We start from the raw sequence: 17848 nt of genomic DNA, 5'->3' as shown, positions 1-17848 counted from the left end.
ACCTGCTGATTCTAGCACAACATAACCCCAGTGTGAAGTTTTGAAGAAGTTAGAAACTTCTCCTGCTCGTGTAAAAGCAAACAGTGTGGGAGACATGAATACATAAACAAAGACTGCAAATAGACGGATAGATTAGCAGCTTCCTACCACTTTGGATTTATCGCTGAACAAACTCATTAGAGAAAACATCTTGCTTATTACTTCCCTTCATGTTTGTGTACTCAGGCCTCTCCTCAGTGTCCATGAGACATGCCCCGCAGCAGCGTCAGCAGGACATGTGCTGCGTACATGTGAATTATATGTGTGGGGCATGTGCTGAAACCGAGCACACCCCCGAGCTCAGACGGGCTCTCCGGAGTTCACCTCGGGCTTTCTCAGGTTTCACTCGCTCAGTTCCTCCTAAACATTCATGCTTCATGTTCTCCTGTCAGAACGTCGCCGCGTCCCGGGAGGAGACGACCGGGGAGACCATGTCGGACGAGGAGATCTTCAAAGCGGAGAAAGTTTTTATCAGAGGCTGTGAGGAGGGAGGAGCAGGAAACACAATCCAAGCGGGGACAAAAGCACAAGTAAGTACAACACGGGCGCTCTCAGGGTCAAGTGGAAACTATGACAGGAAGCTTTGACGTATTACAACATACAGTGCCGTATATAAGAATCACCTGCTTGGACTTTTCCACATTTAACATTGTTACAACCTGGAACTCAAATAGACCTGTTTGGGCTTTTCACCACTCAAAAAGCAGACATCTGCTGGAAGCAAAAGCTCAGCTAAAGGCAGCTTGATGCACCTGATCAGAGTTTGTGGTTTCACAGCGAAGCACTAAAAGCTTTGCCTAATTTTTTGGATGAAATAATCAAAATATTATGGACTATTTTGTGTTGTACTGTTACATGCAACTCTAATAAAACCTGTTTTGATTTGCTGTGGTTACATGACAACAGGTGAAAGGTTCAAGGTGTCGTCCGTGCGTCATAACGAAACAAGGAGATAGATGGGAGAAGAAATGGCTCTTCATTGTGAATCGCAAACTTTATATGCAAATAGATGAAAAAGTTATTCTCCTCTATAATTGGTTTATTTGAGTTCTGCCAGTTCTGCAGCGAGTGTCGGACAGCGGCTTCATCACCTCCTTCTTGTCTTTACAAATGAGATTTTTCTCTGACGGAGCCTTGTTAAAAACCTCATTTGCAGGTCCCACCATTTTGTCAGTGTGGCCTTTAAGAATCTGAAGTCAAGTCTGATTAATCACAGAGAAATTATCTCACTCTCGTAGCCAGTTAATGAATTAACTTTGTTTTGTTTTGCAGTTTCACATGAGCCTTCAGTCTCCTTCAGCCGCTGCTCAGTCTGAAAATACGCCCCGCCACGCCTCTGCCGGGACCTCCTCCATGGAAACAGCTGCTTATAAACACAGGGGCGTTTCCCAGCCGCCGTGCCACGATACCTCTGGACTTTTTGAGGTTAGCTCGGGTTGCTTTGTAAATAGAGTTTCAGAGGACAGAACGAGCCCCACAGACTCCGCAGACCTGTTCCCCACCCCGGCTTCCTCCAGAGAGTCCATCCTCTCAGAGGGCTCGGACAGAGACAGGGGCTGGTCGGCCGTGCAGCTCTCCTCTGTGACCTCTCCTTCCTCCTTCAGCCGCACTGTTTCCCCCTGCTCCTCTGTCCTCTCCGGCATCTTCTCCCCCGCTGTCGTCCAAATCAAGAGGCACTTTCTGGCCCCCGGCTCCAGCCTGCTTCAGACCCCTTTCTCTTCCTGCGAGAGCCTGTCCTCCTCTGTCTGTCCCCAGTCCCCTCCTCCTCCTCCCCGTCACCGGCCTCCTCTCACCCGACTCTCCCTCCTCACTGCCATCCTGAGAAAAGGCCGACTTCCTGTTCTGTCCCCGGCTCTGCAGAGGCCTTACACCCCCTGCTGGCCTATTAACCCCGTGACCCTGTCCTTCTGTAACGCCTGCTCTGCAGCCTCCAGCGTGGCCTCCATTCCCCTGGAGTTCTCCTCTCGCTTCTCCTCATCAGCGTCTATAGATAGTCAGAGCCATGTTCACAGGGAGCCTAATAGATGCTTCACTTCTCCTCCACCTGTGCAGTCAAATGAGCTCAGCAGAACGCCAAACTCTCGTGCAAAGAAATACTCCGAGCAAAATTGCTCGAGCAGTGCGCCTACATGGGAGCAGATTGTTTCCACACCCGCAGAGACGAGCAGCGCACGACTACGAGCTCAGCTGCCTGCATTTTGCTCCAACTTTAAATCTATTCCTCCACCAAAGCGTGAAGAAACAGACAGCGCAGCTTCCAAAAATCTGCCCCACACACACATCTCTATTTCCCCCGAGCTGAAGCCCAGCAATAGCCACGTGTACCTCAAGGGCAGAGAGAATAATGACCTTAAAAAACTCATCTCCCCGTCCACTAAACTAATTAACGAGCCAGAGACCTCTGCGCCCCAGAAATGGACTCCCCCGCCAAATGCATCTCTCTCAAGGCTTCACTCTATCTCCCAGCAGCTGAGATCTCCGCCTGTCTGCCTCTCTCCACCTCCGCTTCAGCCTTCTCACTGGCGCTCACCCGCTGTCACCTGCACCGACACGGCGTCACCTCTCCCCCCCTCACAAAACACTGCAGGGAGGTGTGAGCCCCGGAGAAGCAGCCCCGTTTCCAAAAGTGCCAAAGCAAACACAGCTCACTGTCTTCTGTCGCCCTCACGCTACACGCCCATCGTTTTCCCCGGATGGCCGTCGCCCACCTGCTCCCCCACGCCTACGCCCTCTCCTGCTCCACCAGTCAAAAGCCTCACCCCTTCCCCGTCTGTCTCCCAGAGCTCCACACCCTCCCCGAGGCCGGGGAGTGGAATATCAGACTGCAGTGACAGGGAGGGTAAAAAAAGAAAGGTAGCCGCTCTGCCTGCCACATGCATGACTTGTTTAGGATGTTGCTCAATATGTTCGCACGGTTTGTCGTTAAAAACAGATTTCATGGAACGATATCAAGTGGTTTCTCCAGTGTGGAGCTGTTTTTAGATGTTTGCCACAACACTCACTGATGTTGTTATAGATCTCTGCCTCCCAGAGACTTCAAACCTGCTGTAACCCGCCGGATTTTAATGATTGACAGATCTGAAATGTCACATGTTGAAGCAGGAGGGAACCCATCACTGTAAAATCAATGCAGCAGCTTTCTAAAACTCTGGTTTCCAGGACACTCAGCTTCCTGTTATGTAACGCTGCATGAAGTTCTCTGCATCACCAGGAGGAATTCAATTTATTTAGTGCGAGTGGAGAAATATAAGTCGTGGGACACATGTCTATTTTTACTGCCTGTCAGAGGGGAAAGTTGGTTGTAAATATAGACTTTATAAAAGAAGTCGATGTAGCAACCTAATGGTTAGTGAACCTCATTTTTAAAGCTCGAATTTGGCAGTTTCCATCTTTTGTTTTGGAACCAGAAGTGACGGGTATACATATTCTTACGTCTGTATCCTGGCTGACAGGCCGCTGCGGTAGCAACATAGACTGTATAAAAAGACAGACGACATGACAGCTCCCTAAAAGTGAAGCCAAACCCTCTCTATCGCCCCCTGCTGACTGGCTGCAGTATAGGTCATAAAGCCCGCCTCCTCCATGTTAACAGATGGGACATGAGTCAAACTATAAAATCAAAATACACGTCAAATACATTTTTCTCAAACATGGTTTCTGTCACTATAGTTAGTTCTTATCATGCTGATTTATTTCCAAGTGTTCATTTTTCTGACAAGTTTATTTTTAATTAGTTATTTGATGCTGTCAAAAGGATGATTGACAGCTCTGTTGACAAATACGGCTCCTGCAGCCGATCTGTTCTGGATTAGCAGAGTAGAGGAGGAACGGTGAGAGGAGACGTAACTAAAACAATCACTTCAGTCATTGAAGTTTACACATCTGTGAACGTCTGCTTCAGACCAACACAAGAAGCTGTTCTGCTGTTAAATATGCCGGCGTGCGGGATCTTTGCAGTTAAGTGTGTGTTTTGGTTAGTGGAAGTGGCTACGGCAGCGCCACCCGCCGATCTCTACCGCACAGCTCTGGCTCCAAATGACATCACCATCCCAAGATGGCAGTGCCTATCACAGGGACTATTTTGGCAATTTCGTACAATGAGAGCAGATGGAGGTGTGTCGTCCATCTATACAGTCATTGGGTGGCAATCAGCGGTAGCCACGCTCTGAGGCATATCCTTGATTTTACTCTAAATAGGAGCTAAATGAACTAAATGAACATCACGCTGTGTTGAAGAAGACCTAAAGCTAGTGATGAAGGCAATAAACATGTTAACTGTGATAATAAATCAAATGAGAAGTTGGGTCTTTTTCCCTTCTGGTTTCATACTTTTTGCAACTAATGGAGCCGCCCCCTGCTGGCCATTAGAAAGAATGCAGATTTCACTTCTTATATACAGTCGATAGTTGTTACTGAACTTTTAGGGGTCATTTACAGCCAGTTAAATGAGCCATCTGAGCAGCAACAAGGTCATGTGGTTCTCGAACAAACTTCATTACTGTTCTCTGTCGCGGGCCTCAAGTGTGGCCGGCTGCTTTGCAAGATTTAGTAGCCTGCCGCAGCGTGAGATAAAGCATGCCTGGAGGAATGTTACAAACATGATGAATTTCCTGAAGACAAAATCTCGCAGGAAATTTAAATTGCAAATGCATCCGTGTTAATTTCCTGCTCCTGTCTCTCTGTGATCTGTAGACACACAAGATTAAGCTGAGTTACAAATCGCTCGCTGCAATTCCCACCAACACCCTCCTGTTGGATCAGCAGGTGAGTTCATTCACACGACTCTAATCCCATCATATAAAGCTGTTATGGGAGTTTCATGCAGGGACTGCTCATATGTGCAGCACAATGTGAGGGATGTGAAATGGGATTTAGCACATGAAATTTGCATAAATATTTATCTCAAAGGACAAATCTTTAGTCTGTACCCATCAGCCTTTACAGAGATTTCCTTTTTAGGTCATTGTAAAAACTTGTCAGGCAAGTAATGACAAAAAAGTCATTTCATAAAGGATTTACAGGCGATAATAATGCGGCAGAAAGAGCTTCAAAGCCGGCGGATGAGACAAGAAAACAAACTGCAGTATGATACATGAGCGCGGCAGAGGAGGGGGCTCTGCTTGTGAAGAATACATAGTGGATGAATGTGTGTAGGAGATGTTGCCGCATCATCACAGGAGACTGAGCTCCACGTGTCCTCTCTGCTTTACGCTCACAGGTGATAGACGAGCAGGTGGAGCGAGGACAGAGTCCCTATGACACGCTGGACGGGGGCGTAACGGACACACACGCTGAGGTATCGCCGCCTCTGTCTCGGCGCCGTCTCTGCACAATGTTTAACACCTGATCAGGTGGCAGGAATGATTGTGTGCTTCTCCCTGCAGATGTGTTCACCCTCTCAGCTCCGGCAGCAGTCAGAGGAACTTTATGCAGTTATTGATGAGATACTGGCCGACTCCATGCCCCCAGTGAGTTTCGTGATTATATCAAACACAGTTGCTCAAGTAGAAATTTGTCATTTTAAACTTGATTTAATGTTTTCTGTTTTTTAAAACCTTTAAGAGCCCATCAAGGTCAGCGCAGCCCTCCAGGTCATCGACTCCCAACATTGGTCAGCAGGTAAAGTTTCCCTCAACAGCATGAGACACGAATGGAAGCTCATATCTGACTTTCAACTTGGGTTACATTGGTGTGAAAGTTAGACTTAACTCGATACAGTCCAGTGCATGACAGTAAATATGAATCTGGAGGAGGAGGCAATTCACAAAGCGAGCGGTGCGTGAAGGCTACCACTGCTGTATTGCTGTGGCTCGAGCAGACAGCGTGTCGCCTGCAATGCTGCTTCATAAATACTAAATACACCTTTAAAAAAGGGTTTCTTTCTGCTGTCTGTGACATATTTAAAAAAAACACAGACATTGAAACGTAAGCCCCTTTCACACGTTTACTCCTGAACATTTCCTCACATTGTCTGGGTGGGCTGCATGTGTGTAAGCGAACAGCTGAATTTTTCACCCCGACTTTAATCAGACTTTTTCCTGCCAGCCGCAGAGTAAAAGGTCCGCAAGAAGTTGGGGTGAGAGAATGGGTGGGGTGATGATGTTTATATCATGTGACCAATGCGAAAGCAGATAAGCGGCACATAAGAGGATAATTGAACACCTGAGGTTGAAGACAAAAGTTATTTACGACAACAAGAAAGATGTCTGAAAATTGGAGAGATGAAGACATTCGGGAGCTTCTGGCTGTGAGGGCCGACGCCGAAATTGTTCGCCAGCATACTTTTTACATCATGTGCCTCATGGTCCGACAGGGAAAATCTCCTGCTGTGAGGGACGTGTTTGAAAGGGCAACTTCAGGGGAAGGCTGTCATGAAAGTTTCTGGAAGCTGTCAGGACTGCACGTGTGAAAAGGGCTGTAGTGAGAGATGAAGCCACTCCTGAGCCGCGCTGCTCGAGCAGGCCGATTAACACGGGTGCCCAAATATAAAGAATGTGAACGACTGAGCATCGACCACGTTTTGTGTTTACAGGGAATCATAGATGTGATGTTATCAAACACCACGTTGGTTTTTGGACAGAAACGAGAGTGGTTTCAATCTTCTCATCCAACTGGGAAAAGAGTTCTTTTCAAATTAGGAAGAGAAACTGTCTCATCTTGTTTTTACATTTCTAAAATATTTTTTATGAAACTTTTTTCAGTATCCTAAGAAGTTTTATAGATTAACTTAAATATGATCAAATAAAAATAAAAAAATCACCAAACTCTTTATCAAATATATGTTTAATATAGTTTTGTATTTATATTAAAATTAAAAACATATAAAAACTATTTTAAAGCTAAAAATATACATTTAAAAAATGTATATATTAAACATTATGGGTGCTGAGTGAAGCTGTAACACACATCATTCACATCAGAGCATTTGCACACACAATGTATGCAACATTTCATCATCTCAGTCTCTACTGTGTAAGTTTGTAGCTTCAGAGAAGAACAAATAAACTACATAAATAAATTACAACAAAGTAAAACAATCATGTTAAATAGAAAATACAGGAAATTAAAAATAACCTTCCGGCTGCAGGAACATGGATTCATGTTCGACTGCGACACAAACTGGAAGAGATAAAAGTGAATTCTGTTTAATCACGACACAAGAAATACAAAGACATCTGTTCATTATACATCAAAGGACTCGAGGTTTCCACGGAAACCAACGTATGTGTGTGTGTGTAAGTGTGCTCACGCTGCCATCGGTGTAAATTTAAAGCTTGTTCATAATAAAGAGTAGAGTGACTTCATCGCTCACTATCACCAATAATCCGATATTCAGTATTAAATTTGTGAGGCTTTGCACCAACAGTTTCTGTTCTTTCAGTCCTTTCTGTCACATATTTGAATAAGTGGATGTGTCATTTTTCCATTTTCCAACCAGATGAGTCTTTTGTAAAATAAATGTTTTATTAAACTTCTTTCTTTCTTTTCTTTCTTTCTTCACTTTTAACAGAACAATTCATCTTTACTGAAATCGTTGGGACGAGAAACCAAATATGTGAGTAAGACTCGAGTCTGTTAAATTAAAGAAACATTTTCTGATGATTTCACACCCACAGAGACAAAACACAAACTGACAGGATGTTTTTTATGTATTCATTTTGAGCCAAGTCAACATTTTAACTCCCGTAAACTTGAACTTGCATTGTGAGTTAAAGGAGGAATTGAATTCATTGAAAGATCTGGACACAGAGTTGATGAAGCCCGCATGAACAAAGATTTGATCTGATTAAGGCTTTTGCCTTTATTGGATATGATAGCTGAAGGAGAGAGTCGGAGATGACATGCAAATGATCGGCAGACCGAGAGTCGAGCCTGCGATCAGCATCAAGGACTATAGTCTGTGTACACGGGGCGCCTGCTCCACCAGCTGAACTAAACCAGCGGCTAACTTTCTCAACATTAAAGAAGAAGTTCAACTTTTTCAAAAGTCTGATAAAAAGGTCGATATCAATCTTAGGTGGTCAGTTGCATAAAAGCTGCTTGCCTGGCGCTGTCCCAAAACAATGCAAGAACATGGCGTCTTTTGTATTTATTTTGAGAGTCGCGTCAGTGGAGGTCCAATATGCTCCATGATCCACCATTGCCATTGCAACTCTCTCCCTCTACGGCTCTGAAAGTACGGTCACTGACTCACTCATCAGTCAGTTACTCAGTCAGTCACGTACGGACCCATGGGGAGGGCTGAGCTGAGAGATTTAAGGTGGAGTTGTGTGGAACTATTTTATGTCATATAACAGTTTATCCAACCACCTTCTGTGCAGCGTTTCTGGCCAAAGTTTGAAAAATACAGTCACAGGATCTCTGTGAAGGTTCAGTTGTATCAAATGCTGATGACATGAGTGGCCATTTGGAATAAAATTGTTGAACCGTTCCCAAACTGATCCCACATATGAATAAATTCACTCCTCTTGTTCCACTCCGGTCCAGCTGGTGGAAGTGATGCACCTCTAAGCTGGTTTGCCAACAGTCAATAAACACTAGAAGAAGACCTCCACTCCACCTGATCGTTTACCGTGAGAACTATCAAGTCGTAAGGCTTAGATGTGTACGGGGAAAAATGAGCCACGTTTTTAGCTACACAATGTTAACCCCAACGCCCTTATAAATACAGAACCATGAGTCTTATTTTGAAAGTCTCTCAGAAAGGAACAGAGCCATAAAATCCTGCTCCATTCACAGACCCTCCGCTCCTGCCACCATCACAACACACACCAAACTAACTGTGATGGAAAGACTGCAGGAAGTCAAACTGCAGCTGTGAATAAAACACACAGACACAAGCTCTGAACTGTTTAACTATTCTTTTAATAGAGCGTCTTCTTTCAACCTAGCACCAATAACAAATTAATCCTACATAATAAAACAGCCAATTAGAATTTAAAACCATCAGTGCACAACATCACAGGATAAGGTAATTAAATGTTACATTAGGAGCAGGGAGCAGATGATTATGCACATCTGGCACATGAAAAGTCTCAATTCACAGGATTTCGAGATTATATCCTACTTTTGCTTGGCTTTACATTAAACCTGCAGCACTTCAAGCGCTCTCTTTTATCAGTATTTCAGACACTAATAACTGTGTTAATGTTTTCTTTCAGGCATCTTTATCCAGCCTGCACCCGTCCAACGGCGTGGAGAGAAAGGATCTTAAAAAGGTAAAGCTTCACTTATCGTTTGATCAGGTTTTGGCCCCTGCTGTCACTTTTATAACACCGATCATGTAAAGTGTCGTGGAAAGCAAAATGTTTGCCCAGCATGTTTCAGTGCAAAAATAAATAGAGAGATTAAAAGGAGTTTGTGCAGTGACATATATGCAGTTCAGTTCCCTGGTTTTATAAAGTCAGAGATCAGTTTAATACATACACAACTCAGGCTCGTAAGAAGTAATTTGGTTCTGATGTCAAACTCTGAATCTCCTGCCAGACGAAGCCCGGGGTTATCCGCCCGATGACGGCCATTCCAAGACTGACAGTGGAGGACGACGACGAGTTTCGTCCAAACCCCTTCAGGCAGTTTAACGTCAAGCAGACCCTATCCGACAGCAAAAAGGTATGCATGTGGAATTAGCTCATATTATAGCACATAAACTCAGAAGAAACTCACGCTGACCCGGGCAAAAACTGTTTGCTTCAATTCACACTCCTGGCTGCAATCAGCTGGAGCTCCCCCCTCTGTTCAGAGTCTGAATTGCATACATACACACAGCCTGTTACCTGTTGTCTAAAACAAAGAGAAAATAAAACCAGATTAAAACCACATTTTGGCTCCAACAGTGCATGGTTTAGGGCAGGAAGGTTGGAACTATTTTCTGGGAGGGGGTGCTGTGTCAAAGATTTGTGCACGCATCAAAAATGCAGCCACAAATGTCATAGCAACGGCCCTGACAACGACACATTGATTGATTGACACACAGACAAATACGTGGTGTTTTTTGATCGGGTTAGGTAATAATGAGTGGGACAGCACATGATCAACGCCAATGTAAGCGGACAAACAGGTGATGTCGATAGTTGCACCACCCGCACCCCTACTTCCAATGTGCCTGGTTAAGAGTGGATGACACAAGTGCATTCAAGGCCAACTCCTCATTAAAACGCACATGATAAGGAAGCAAAGTAAGGTTCAGGGTGAATCAGGGTTGCATTAAGTCTTTCAATTTAATCATAGATGTGTTTCGGGAGTTACATAATTCAAACCAATCAGAGTGTCATATCACATTCCCTTTTAAAGCCAGGTCAGCTGCACCCGGCGCAACTGTAATTGAAAGTGAGCAGAGCATGTGCGGGAGTAGAGGTGACGCGAGCGTGAGGGGTGGCAGCGGTGTGCCTTTCCTTATCTTTTGGCATCACCAGAACAGCTGTGCAACGGTGATATAATGATGTCTGGGGAGCAGGAGGAGGAGGAGGAGGAGGAAAGAGAGGTGCTCCCTTTACATAGCAGGAGAAAACTGCAATTTCCTTGAAACCAGGTTTTCATTGGTCAAAGGCTGAATACATTTCTGCTGCTTTGAGATAACAATGACCTGACCACATCTCATTTTCAGACCAACATACCGATGGATGCACTTCTTATACAATGTTTGCATGGGTTACAATGATAACCGCCTTGGTTTGAAAACTATCCAACCAACTGTCAGACTCATAGGTTCTGCAATCCAATCAAGTGTAAACCAGGTGTATTGTTCAGTGATGGTGTTGGCAAAATATTATTTTACTAAAACTATTCTAACTTAAAGCGAAAGCTTGAGGAAGTTTCTTCTGCTCAGCTTGCTGGAAGTCAAGAAGCAAAGTATTTAATACAGGAAAAGTTGGTCAGAGAGAATCCAGTTCTTTTAAGACGGAAACTTAAGGCTGCCCACTGCCGACGCCGACCAACTCCAACCAACTCCAACTGTTGGGTCAGTGTGCGCCCATAGTCAGAGTTTGTCAGATGGAGTTGCTCGAGTTTGACATGTACAGTCGGGTTTGGTGGAGTTGTGAAAAGTCGGACCACAGTCTCCTTCTGGCTCGTCTTGAGCCGTCTCTCCTGTACACGCCAAACAGCCTTTAAGGCCATGTGAAATAAAGCAACTGCCAACTTTAGAATGTTGAGGTGAGTTGGGCATCGTCTGGGCAGTGTGCAGTCACCTTTAAGTCATGCGTACTGATGTTCTACACGCAAGTATAGGCTAGATAGTTGGGAAAATCCGCACATTGGTCTGACTTTCCCTGACTCCACCAAACCCGACTGGTCATGTCAGAACAACTCCACCCGACAAACACCAATAAACACTGACTGTTGTGTCTCAATCCACAGCTGCAGCCTTCGAAGGAGGCGGTCCACGGAGGATGCTCCATTCATAGCCTGCGTAGACCGTTAAAGCCGAACTGAAATGATACGGTCTGGTCTACCCTTGTGTCACCAAACACCGCTCCTTTTGCCTAGCAACAGGTAGCTAGCGGGTAAACTAGCTAGCATAACTAACGTCGAGTAAGTTAACCCATTATTTCAAAGATAATTTGTTTCCCTTTCGTTTTCTTAAACATGTGAAACGCTAGTTATTTGATTGAGATGAAACCAAAAACTTTTACATTTTAAAGTGTACTCCTCGGCCGATTAGAAGTCGGCCATTTTGTTTGAATTGGCACGCAATGCATCTCGGAAAACTGAGGACGCATTTGTCGGACACATCTGAAGGAGCCTTTGAATTGGGACAGCCTTCGACACACCGCTGTGACTCAATCGGCCTTCAAATATGGCCTTCGAAGGCTGCAGCCCCTGGATTGGGACACAGCTATAATGATGTAAGTGATGACGTCATCGGCCCGACGTCATTCTCTCTTATTTGTGTTATTTTTAAGTTTACATGAAGATCATTGTTCCACATCAATAATACACTTCCATATCTTACGGGTTTTACTTCCCTAGCTCCTTTTAACACGTTTACATTAGAAAAGCATTCAAAAATATCAGTGTTGAAATTGTTGAATGAAGGTGCTATCAAATATTTACTAAAGGCCACTTCAGGGTAAATAGTCCCAATCTAAGGTCCCTTGTAACGCTCGGCTGTAAACACAATTATAGTCTGAATCCTGCACATTTGTCGAGTGTGTGACGCACTTAATGTCAAGGTCAATATGACGGCGGGTCCAGAGAAAGATTTCTGAGGAACTAATGAGACTCAGGGTCGGCGAGTGCACGCTTTCAACGATCTTCTGCAGCGAGACGTATTAAACTCGTCTGTGCTCCTGACACATTTGATGCTTAAATCACTGTTTTCTCTCTGCAGGCAACAATTTAACTACAGGAGCACACGCCATCACAACGTTTCTGCGGCAGAGAAGCTTTTTTTCCGAGAACGTTTCAGTGGAATATTAAGCTTTCGAAATGGGCTGTTGTGATGTGGATGATATTAGTATGCAGAGTGTTGGCACATTCACAGTCAGGGTGTGATGCAATCTGCGTCTTACCTTCTCTCAGGCGACCGTGCGTGTGTGTGTTATCCTGCTATCATCATTACCTCAGATCTTTGACTCACTGCAGTCCACATTCTGCAGTCATTCATTACCAGCTCATGTTAATAACATTTAAGGGGCTGAAATCTGCATGCTGCTGATGCTGAGGCCGACAAACTGATGCAAACAAACTTTTTGTCTGCTCTGAGGATAAATTCTGTGCATATGCATATTTTCTAATAAATGTATGTGCATCATTGATTAACACCCATCTGAATATTATGATGGTACACGCTCATGTTTGTAAGATAATAAGACAATTGGCTGGCAGGCACATGGTTCCTTTGTTGGTGCTGCCTATCAGAGACGGGGACTCGAGATTCAGACTTGAACTCGAGTCGTTCTCAAGTCCCACACAAATGTAACTTGACTGACTCGAGATCTGGGACTCCTGCACAATCTTTTGACTCTGTAGTTTTGGTGCATTAACATTACGTGCTCCACAGATGACACCATGGCGAGCACATCGCCTGCAGCTGCTACAGAGCCACTGCCATTTGTCTTATCTTTTGGCTTTAATAACTTCACGCGAAACCTAAACAAAAGAATCGCCAAAGGCAACGTCTGCGGTATTAAAACAAAGGTGTACTTTTTTGTCTTTGAATTTTCCTTTTAGAAACAGGAATCAAAAAACAAATGGTTATTTTACTTTATTTAACTGTGTTCAGTCTGTGTTCGTGTGAGCTGCTTTTGTTGCCAAAGTTGGAGGTCAATCTGAGTTATTTCAACGTCATCAACATTTTCCTTTATAACTCTATTTTCCTGGAATGACATCCCAAGTCTTACAAAGCTATGAGTGGTTCCTCTGATTTTTTAAAACTGCAAACATATGTCAATGAGCACAACAACAGACTCACTAAAAGTTACTAATGTGGACAGAAAACCAGAGGTCATCAGCTGATGAAAGTTTATAGAAAGAGGTGTAATCTCAAGCTGTATCATTACATGTGTTTCATGTTCCTTTATCACAGTCTTTAGTATCATTACAGGCATCACACTGTCTGATTACTGACTGGCTCATTTATATTCTTGTAGTGGTCATAAAGTAACGTCCCCTTTTGTACTCTGTAAGTGTTTTATCACAAGTTATTTGAAATCACCCAGCTGTAAAATGATTTCTTTTTACTTTACTGTGTCTTTTCTAAGGCTGTTTAATTCTTGTTTTAGAATTAAATAAGAAGGTAATGAAACACACGACCGGCATGAAAATAATAATTTTTGGATATAATTAGGAATTCTCAGGGGCCTGTGAGCACTATTTAATTCCTAATTAGGTTAATAACTGGCGTCATGGACATTTAGCAGTGTAGCAGTGTGTGATAAATCTGAGAAATCTGAGATCAGTTAATTAGCAGAAAAGTTAAAAGATTTACTTTTTTATCAGAACATGAAAACTGGTTTGTGTTGTTCACGGCCTTCAGAACTCTTAATGACACGTTTCACGGCAGAATAAAAACTCTCCTTTAATCTTCCACTAATTGAATTCTGTCCAGTAGAGAACAAAAATCTGTTGTTTACATGAAGTCTCTTTATTTAATTACCTTCCCTTTTCAGTGTTGTTCCATCTGCTCGACCTTCACATATGCACACATCTGGATTGTGATCTCATATGTATGATGGAAATAACTGCTGTTATATAATTATAAGAAATTGAATCATATTAGGGTCAATAGTTGTAATTCTGACACCTTGTTTCTGTTCATGGTTGTGTAAATCATCTGGTGTTACATCCAGACCACAGTCTGTAAGCCCAGGTGAATGATTACTCTGACGTTTACAGCTTGATGTAAGAAGACATCTGCATAATGTTTTTCCCTGCTGGCTTTTTATGGAAATGTAAGAACACGTAAGATGTCAAGCACACACACGCTGCATTTTAGTGATTTACACTGAATTTAAACAAAGCTTTTATTCAATTACATTAAAATCTGGTCCAATAAAGTCAGGTTCTGCGGGCCTGTTCAGGGTGACGTGTGTGCGTCCAAATCCTTTATGTCTTTAATACATCTTGAAACACAGTCTGAATGCTGACTGGCTGATTTCACTTTGCAATCTTTATTGATCCTAAAGAAATGTCCTCTTTACAGAGTTTTATCTTGGATCACAGATGAATTTGAAATGACCCAGCTGTAAATGGAGTTTATTTGTTTCACTACTGATCGTCTTTCTTTATTTTGTTTCTTATAGAATTAAATAAGGTGGCAGCGATGCTTAACGATGCTTGTTAAGCATGAAAATAATAATTCATGGATGTAACTGTGAATTACGCGGTGCTTGTGAGCACAATGTCAGCAATGATTCAGATTACTGTAGAGCAACACATGTATAGCTGGCGTGTGCAGTGTGACAAATCTAAATGTCTGCTTCTTTCAGATTTCAAACTAAGTTGAAGGACTTTTACTGAAAAGAGTCCAAACCTTTTATTTCATCTGCAGATATGCTGTTTCCTGATTGGCTGAAGTGAAATAGCTACATCATTCAGTTCTAAAACTGCATTTGGAGATTTTACAAGTCAAATCTTCTGCAGCTCCAGGCAACGGCTTCAGACGCTCTGCAACTAACCAGTTCACACCGCTGCAACTTTCTCTGCAACATTATAAAACTGTTTTGTTGCGTTGCGAATCATTGATCTGAACTGGGCTTAACAAGTCATCTGCATAAAGTGACCACACGCTCGCTCTGCTCCTCATTCTCTATCTGCTTGATTTTTCACTCTGAAAACTTCAGAATTAATTTGTTTTCCCTTCTGGAGGTTTTGTCAGACAAAATGGAGGCGTCAGGCGCCGCCACAGTTAGAATGAAGGATTCTGCCAGCAGCATGCAGGCCTCTGTTTTTCAGTGTTTCTTATTCGTGGTTAAGAGTTTCCTGTGGAGCGTCTTTATCACGCTTCCATCAAACTTTTTACAAAAATACAACCTTTTTTTTTTTACAAAGAAAGGTCAAATATAAACGCTTCCATCTGATTCATTTTGACATTTCTGGAGATCAATTATAAATAAAATCATCTCTGTTCACATAACAGAAACAAGAAGGAACGCAGCGCCTCAGACTTTGATCAATGCCATCACAAGTTGCAGATTACAAAAAATAAAAAAATGAAAACAATGTTATATAATTATTCTTTGTATTGCTAAAGACATCTATGAGAATGTGTTTTAATCAGAAACTATGAGTCACTGTGAATATTATTTGTTGAATGAAGGAAAAGAAAGTCGATGATGACAAATTAGATTCAAAGAGACGGAAAATGAAAGCTCCTGTCAGCTGAAACTTTATTCACCAGTAAGTTACGACCAAGTGATGTGATTACAAAAGAGGATGCAATTAGTGCTGATATAGAGGACAACATCACTTAACTATGTGAAGCACTCCCCCTCAAGTGTCTACATTTTAGCTCCTACCTCAGAATCAACAAAACTCTCATCAGAGCGTGGTCTGAGGGTAATGCTGCTTGTGCATTTCAGGCACAACAAAACCCCCTTGATAGTTAAAAAGCACATTACCTGAGGGCAAAGTAAGGTGCAAGGCACAAGTCTCTTCATTCATCAGAGTTTTGTTTTTGTTTTGCGTGATTCAAAGTCATCCCCATTCCCACCGTGGACTCCCTCTATTACGCCCATGAAACAATGTGATGTGTGGATTGCAGTTCAATCCACTGCAGCGATCCCACAGCAGCAGAAATGAAAAGTGTGTGTCCACAGTAAGAGAGACGCTGTGTGCATTTACACACAAGGCAGAGCAGCACAGCCCGAGTGGTTCTTTATATCTCCAGACAAACCGCACAATGCCAAAAGTGGTCTAACTGTGTCAGGAGACGTGTGTAACAATAGATCGCTGTCTCCCCGTCGTCCCATCAACGATTCAGTTTGACTGTAAATGAGGTAACACAATAAAATTTATCTGAGGAGGTGGATGCTGCTGATTGTCCCTATGAGTATAATCTCTTTTTACAGGCTCCCATCAGCGTCATCTGACAATGATTTGGCTTCTTATTAATCTCTATAAACAGACATCTGCTCAGTTCAGCTAACAATCTGTTCTAGATCTAAAATTAAAACTTGAGATAAATTCCCTTGACGCTGTGTCACGAAAGGCGTTCAGATTTCCTGACTTCCTGTAACGCATCAGAAATGATCGATCCGACCCCCGTTCAACAATGGTGCTAATATCTGTCTTTGATGCTGCTACAGCAAATATTTGGATGTGCAATTGAGTCCCTTTGCTAAGTGGTCTCCCCTCCCCTCCCCTTTTTTTATTGTTGTATATTTCTACTTTCCTTTTCACTAGAACTGAGTACCTACTTTTGTTCCCTTTCATGCACAACCTTGTTCTGATATAGCAGAATCATTGAACTCAGTCGGAAACAGTGGTAGTTTTCTGGGTTAAGGTTTGCTGTCTTTGAATCCTTTGTCTAACTTGGAGAACACTGTGTCCTTTTCTGTTTCAGGCAGAAAACAAGAGCCTTCAAAGGCCAGGGAGAGATTTCTACACAAGAGCAGCAATGCCTGAAAGAAGAACTCCTTTCTCCGTGTGTGACCTGCAGATCACAGAGCCTGAAGACCCCATCAGTCACCCCGTCAAAGATGTTTCTACGTCTTTCAGCGCGTCTGAGGGGCGGATCAACGCTTTTGAGACTCATATTTAAAGCTTGAACTCTAAAGCAGTCACCTTTAACCTTTGCCTTACATGTTAACAATCAGTATTAAGGATGATTACACAACATTGCACAGTTCAGGGGACGTGACGGTTATATTGCACCTTACATGAATAAGTTGACAAAGGTTTCATTTGCCTTACAGAGATGAATAAAATGCATGTCTAAACACAAATGTGCACTAAGCTCCCTCAGTTACAATAATGAGTGGTAACAGACAAGTAATTAATCTCTGTACTTTTTGAAACTTCAGATTGTGCTTGGATGATGTATTTTTTGGTTGGGCTTCCCAGCGGACAGTCTCTCAGAGCTCTGTGTCAGAGACAAAGAAAAACAAGAGCAGGCTTCTCAACTCTCGTGACTGACCGTGAATTTAGTCTTGAGTGACAGCAGTCAGTGGTAAATTATATCAGCGGGAGCTAGCTCGCTTGTCAAGCGAGTTAGCTCAGTGAGCTAGCTGAAAATTATGTCTCTGACTGACTTCATTTTTTATATTTTCAAATCAGATTCCTGCAAAGGGCTTTTTAAATAAGCACTTAATGGATGCATACATAACATCACGCAAAAAGAACTCTACACCGACACTGTAGCGTCAGA

At 43.0% G+C, this 17848-nt stretch overlaps 1 protein-coding gene across 1 annotated transcript in view; it reads left to right on the top strand.

Annotated features, from left to right (window-relative positions):
* The window catches only part of mlip (muscular LMNA-interacting protein), a 30357-nt gene extending 13115 nt beyond the window's left edge, over nucleotides 1–17242 (top strand). Inside the window, exons 3-12 of the mRNA XM_069659033.1 lie at nucleotides 432–569; nucleotides 1312–2892; nucleotides 4732–4803; nucleotides 5258–5335; nucleotides 5424–5507; nucleotides 5602–5658; nucleotides 7550–7594; nucleotides 9201–9257; nucleotides 9526–9651; nucleotides 17045–17242. Of these exons, the coding sequence (XP_069515134.1) occupies nucleotides 432–569; nucleotides 1312–2892; nucleotides 4732–4803; nucleotides 5258–5335; nucleotides 5424–5507; nucleotides 5602–5658; nucleotides 7550–7594; nucleotides 9201–9257; nucleotides 9526–9651; nucleotides 17045–17242 (2436 nt within the window). The remainder of the gene's footprint in view (nucleotides 1–431; nucleotides 570–1311; nucleotides 2893–4731; nucleotides 4804–5257; nucleotides 5336–5423; nucleotides 5508–5601; nucleotides 5659–7549; nucleotides 7595–9200; nucleotides 9258–9525; nucleotides 9652–17044) is intronic.
* Nucleotides 17243–17848: the final 606 nt, after the last annotated feature.

The sequence above is a fragment of the Semicossyphus pulcher genome, unplaced genomic scaffold (genome assembly GCF_022749685.1).
Source record: "Semicossyphus pulcher isolate SPU_LCO1_2020_fin unplaced genomic scaffold, fSemPul1.0.p SCAF_12, whole genome shotgun sequence".
Taxonomy (NCBI): Eukaryota; Metazoa; Chordata; class Actinopteri; order Labriformes; family Labridae; genus Semicossyphus; species Semicossyphus pulcher.
This window is presented reverse-complemented; position numbering and strand designations above follow the sequence as displayed.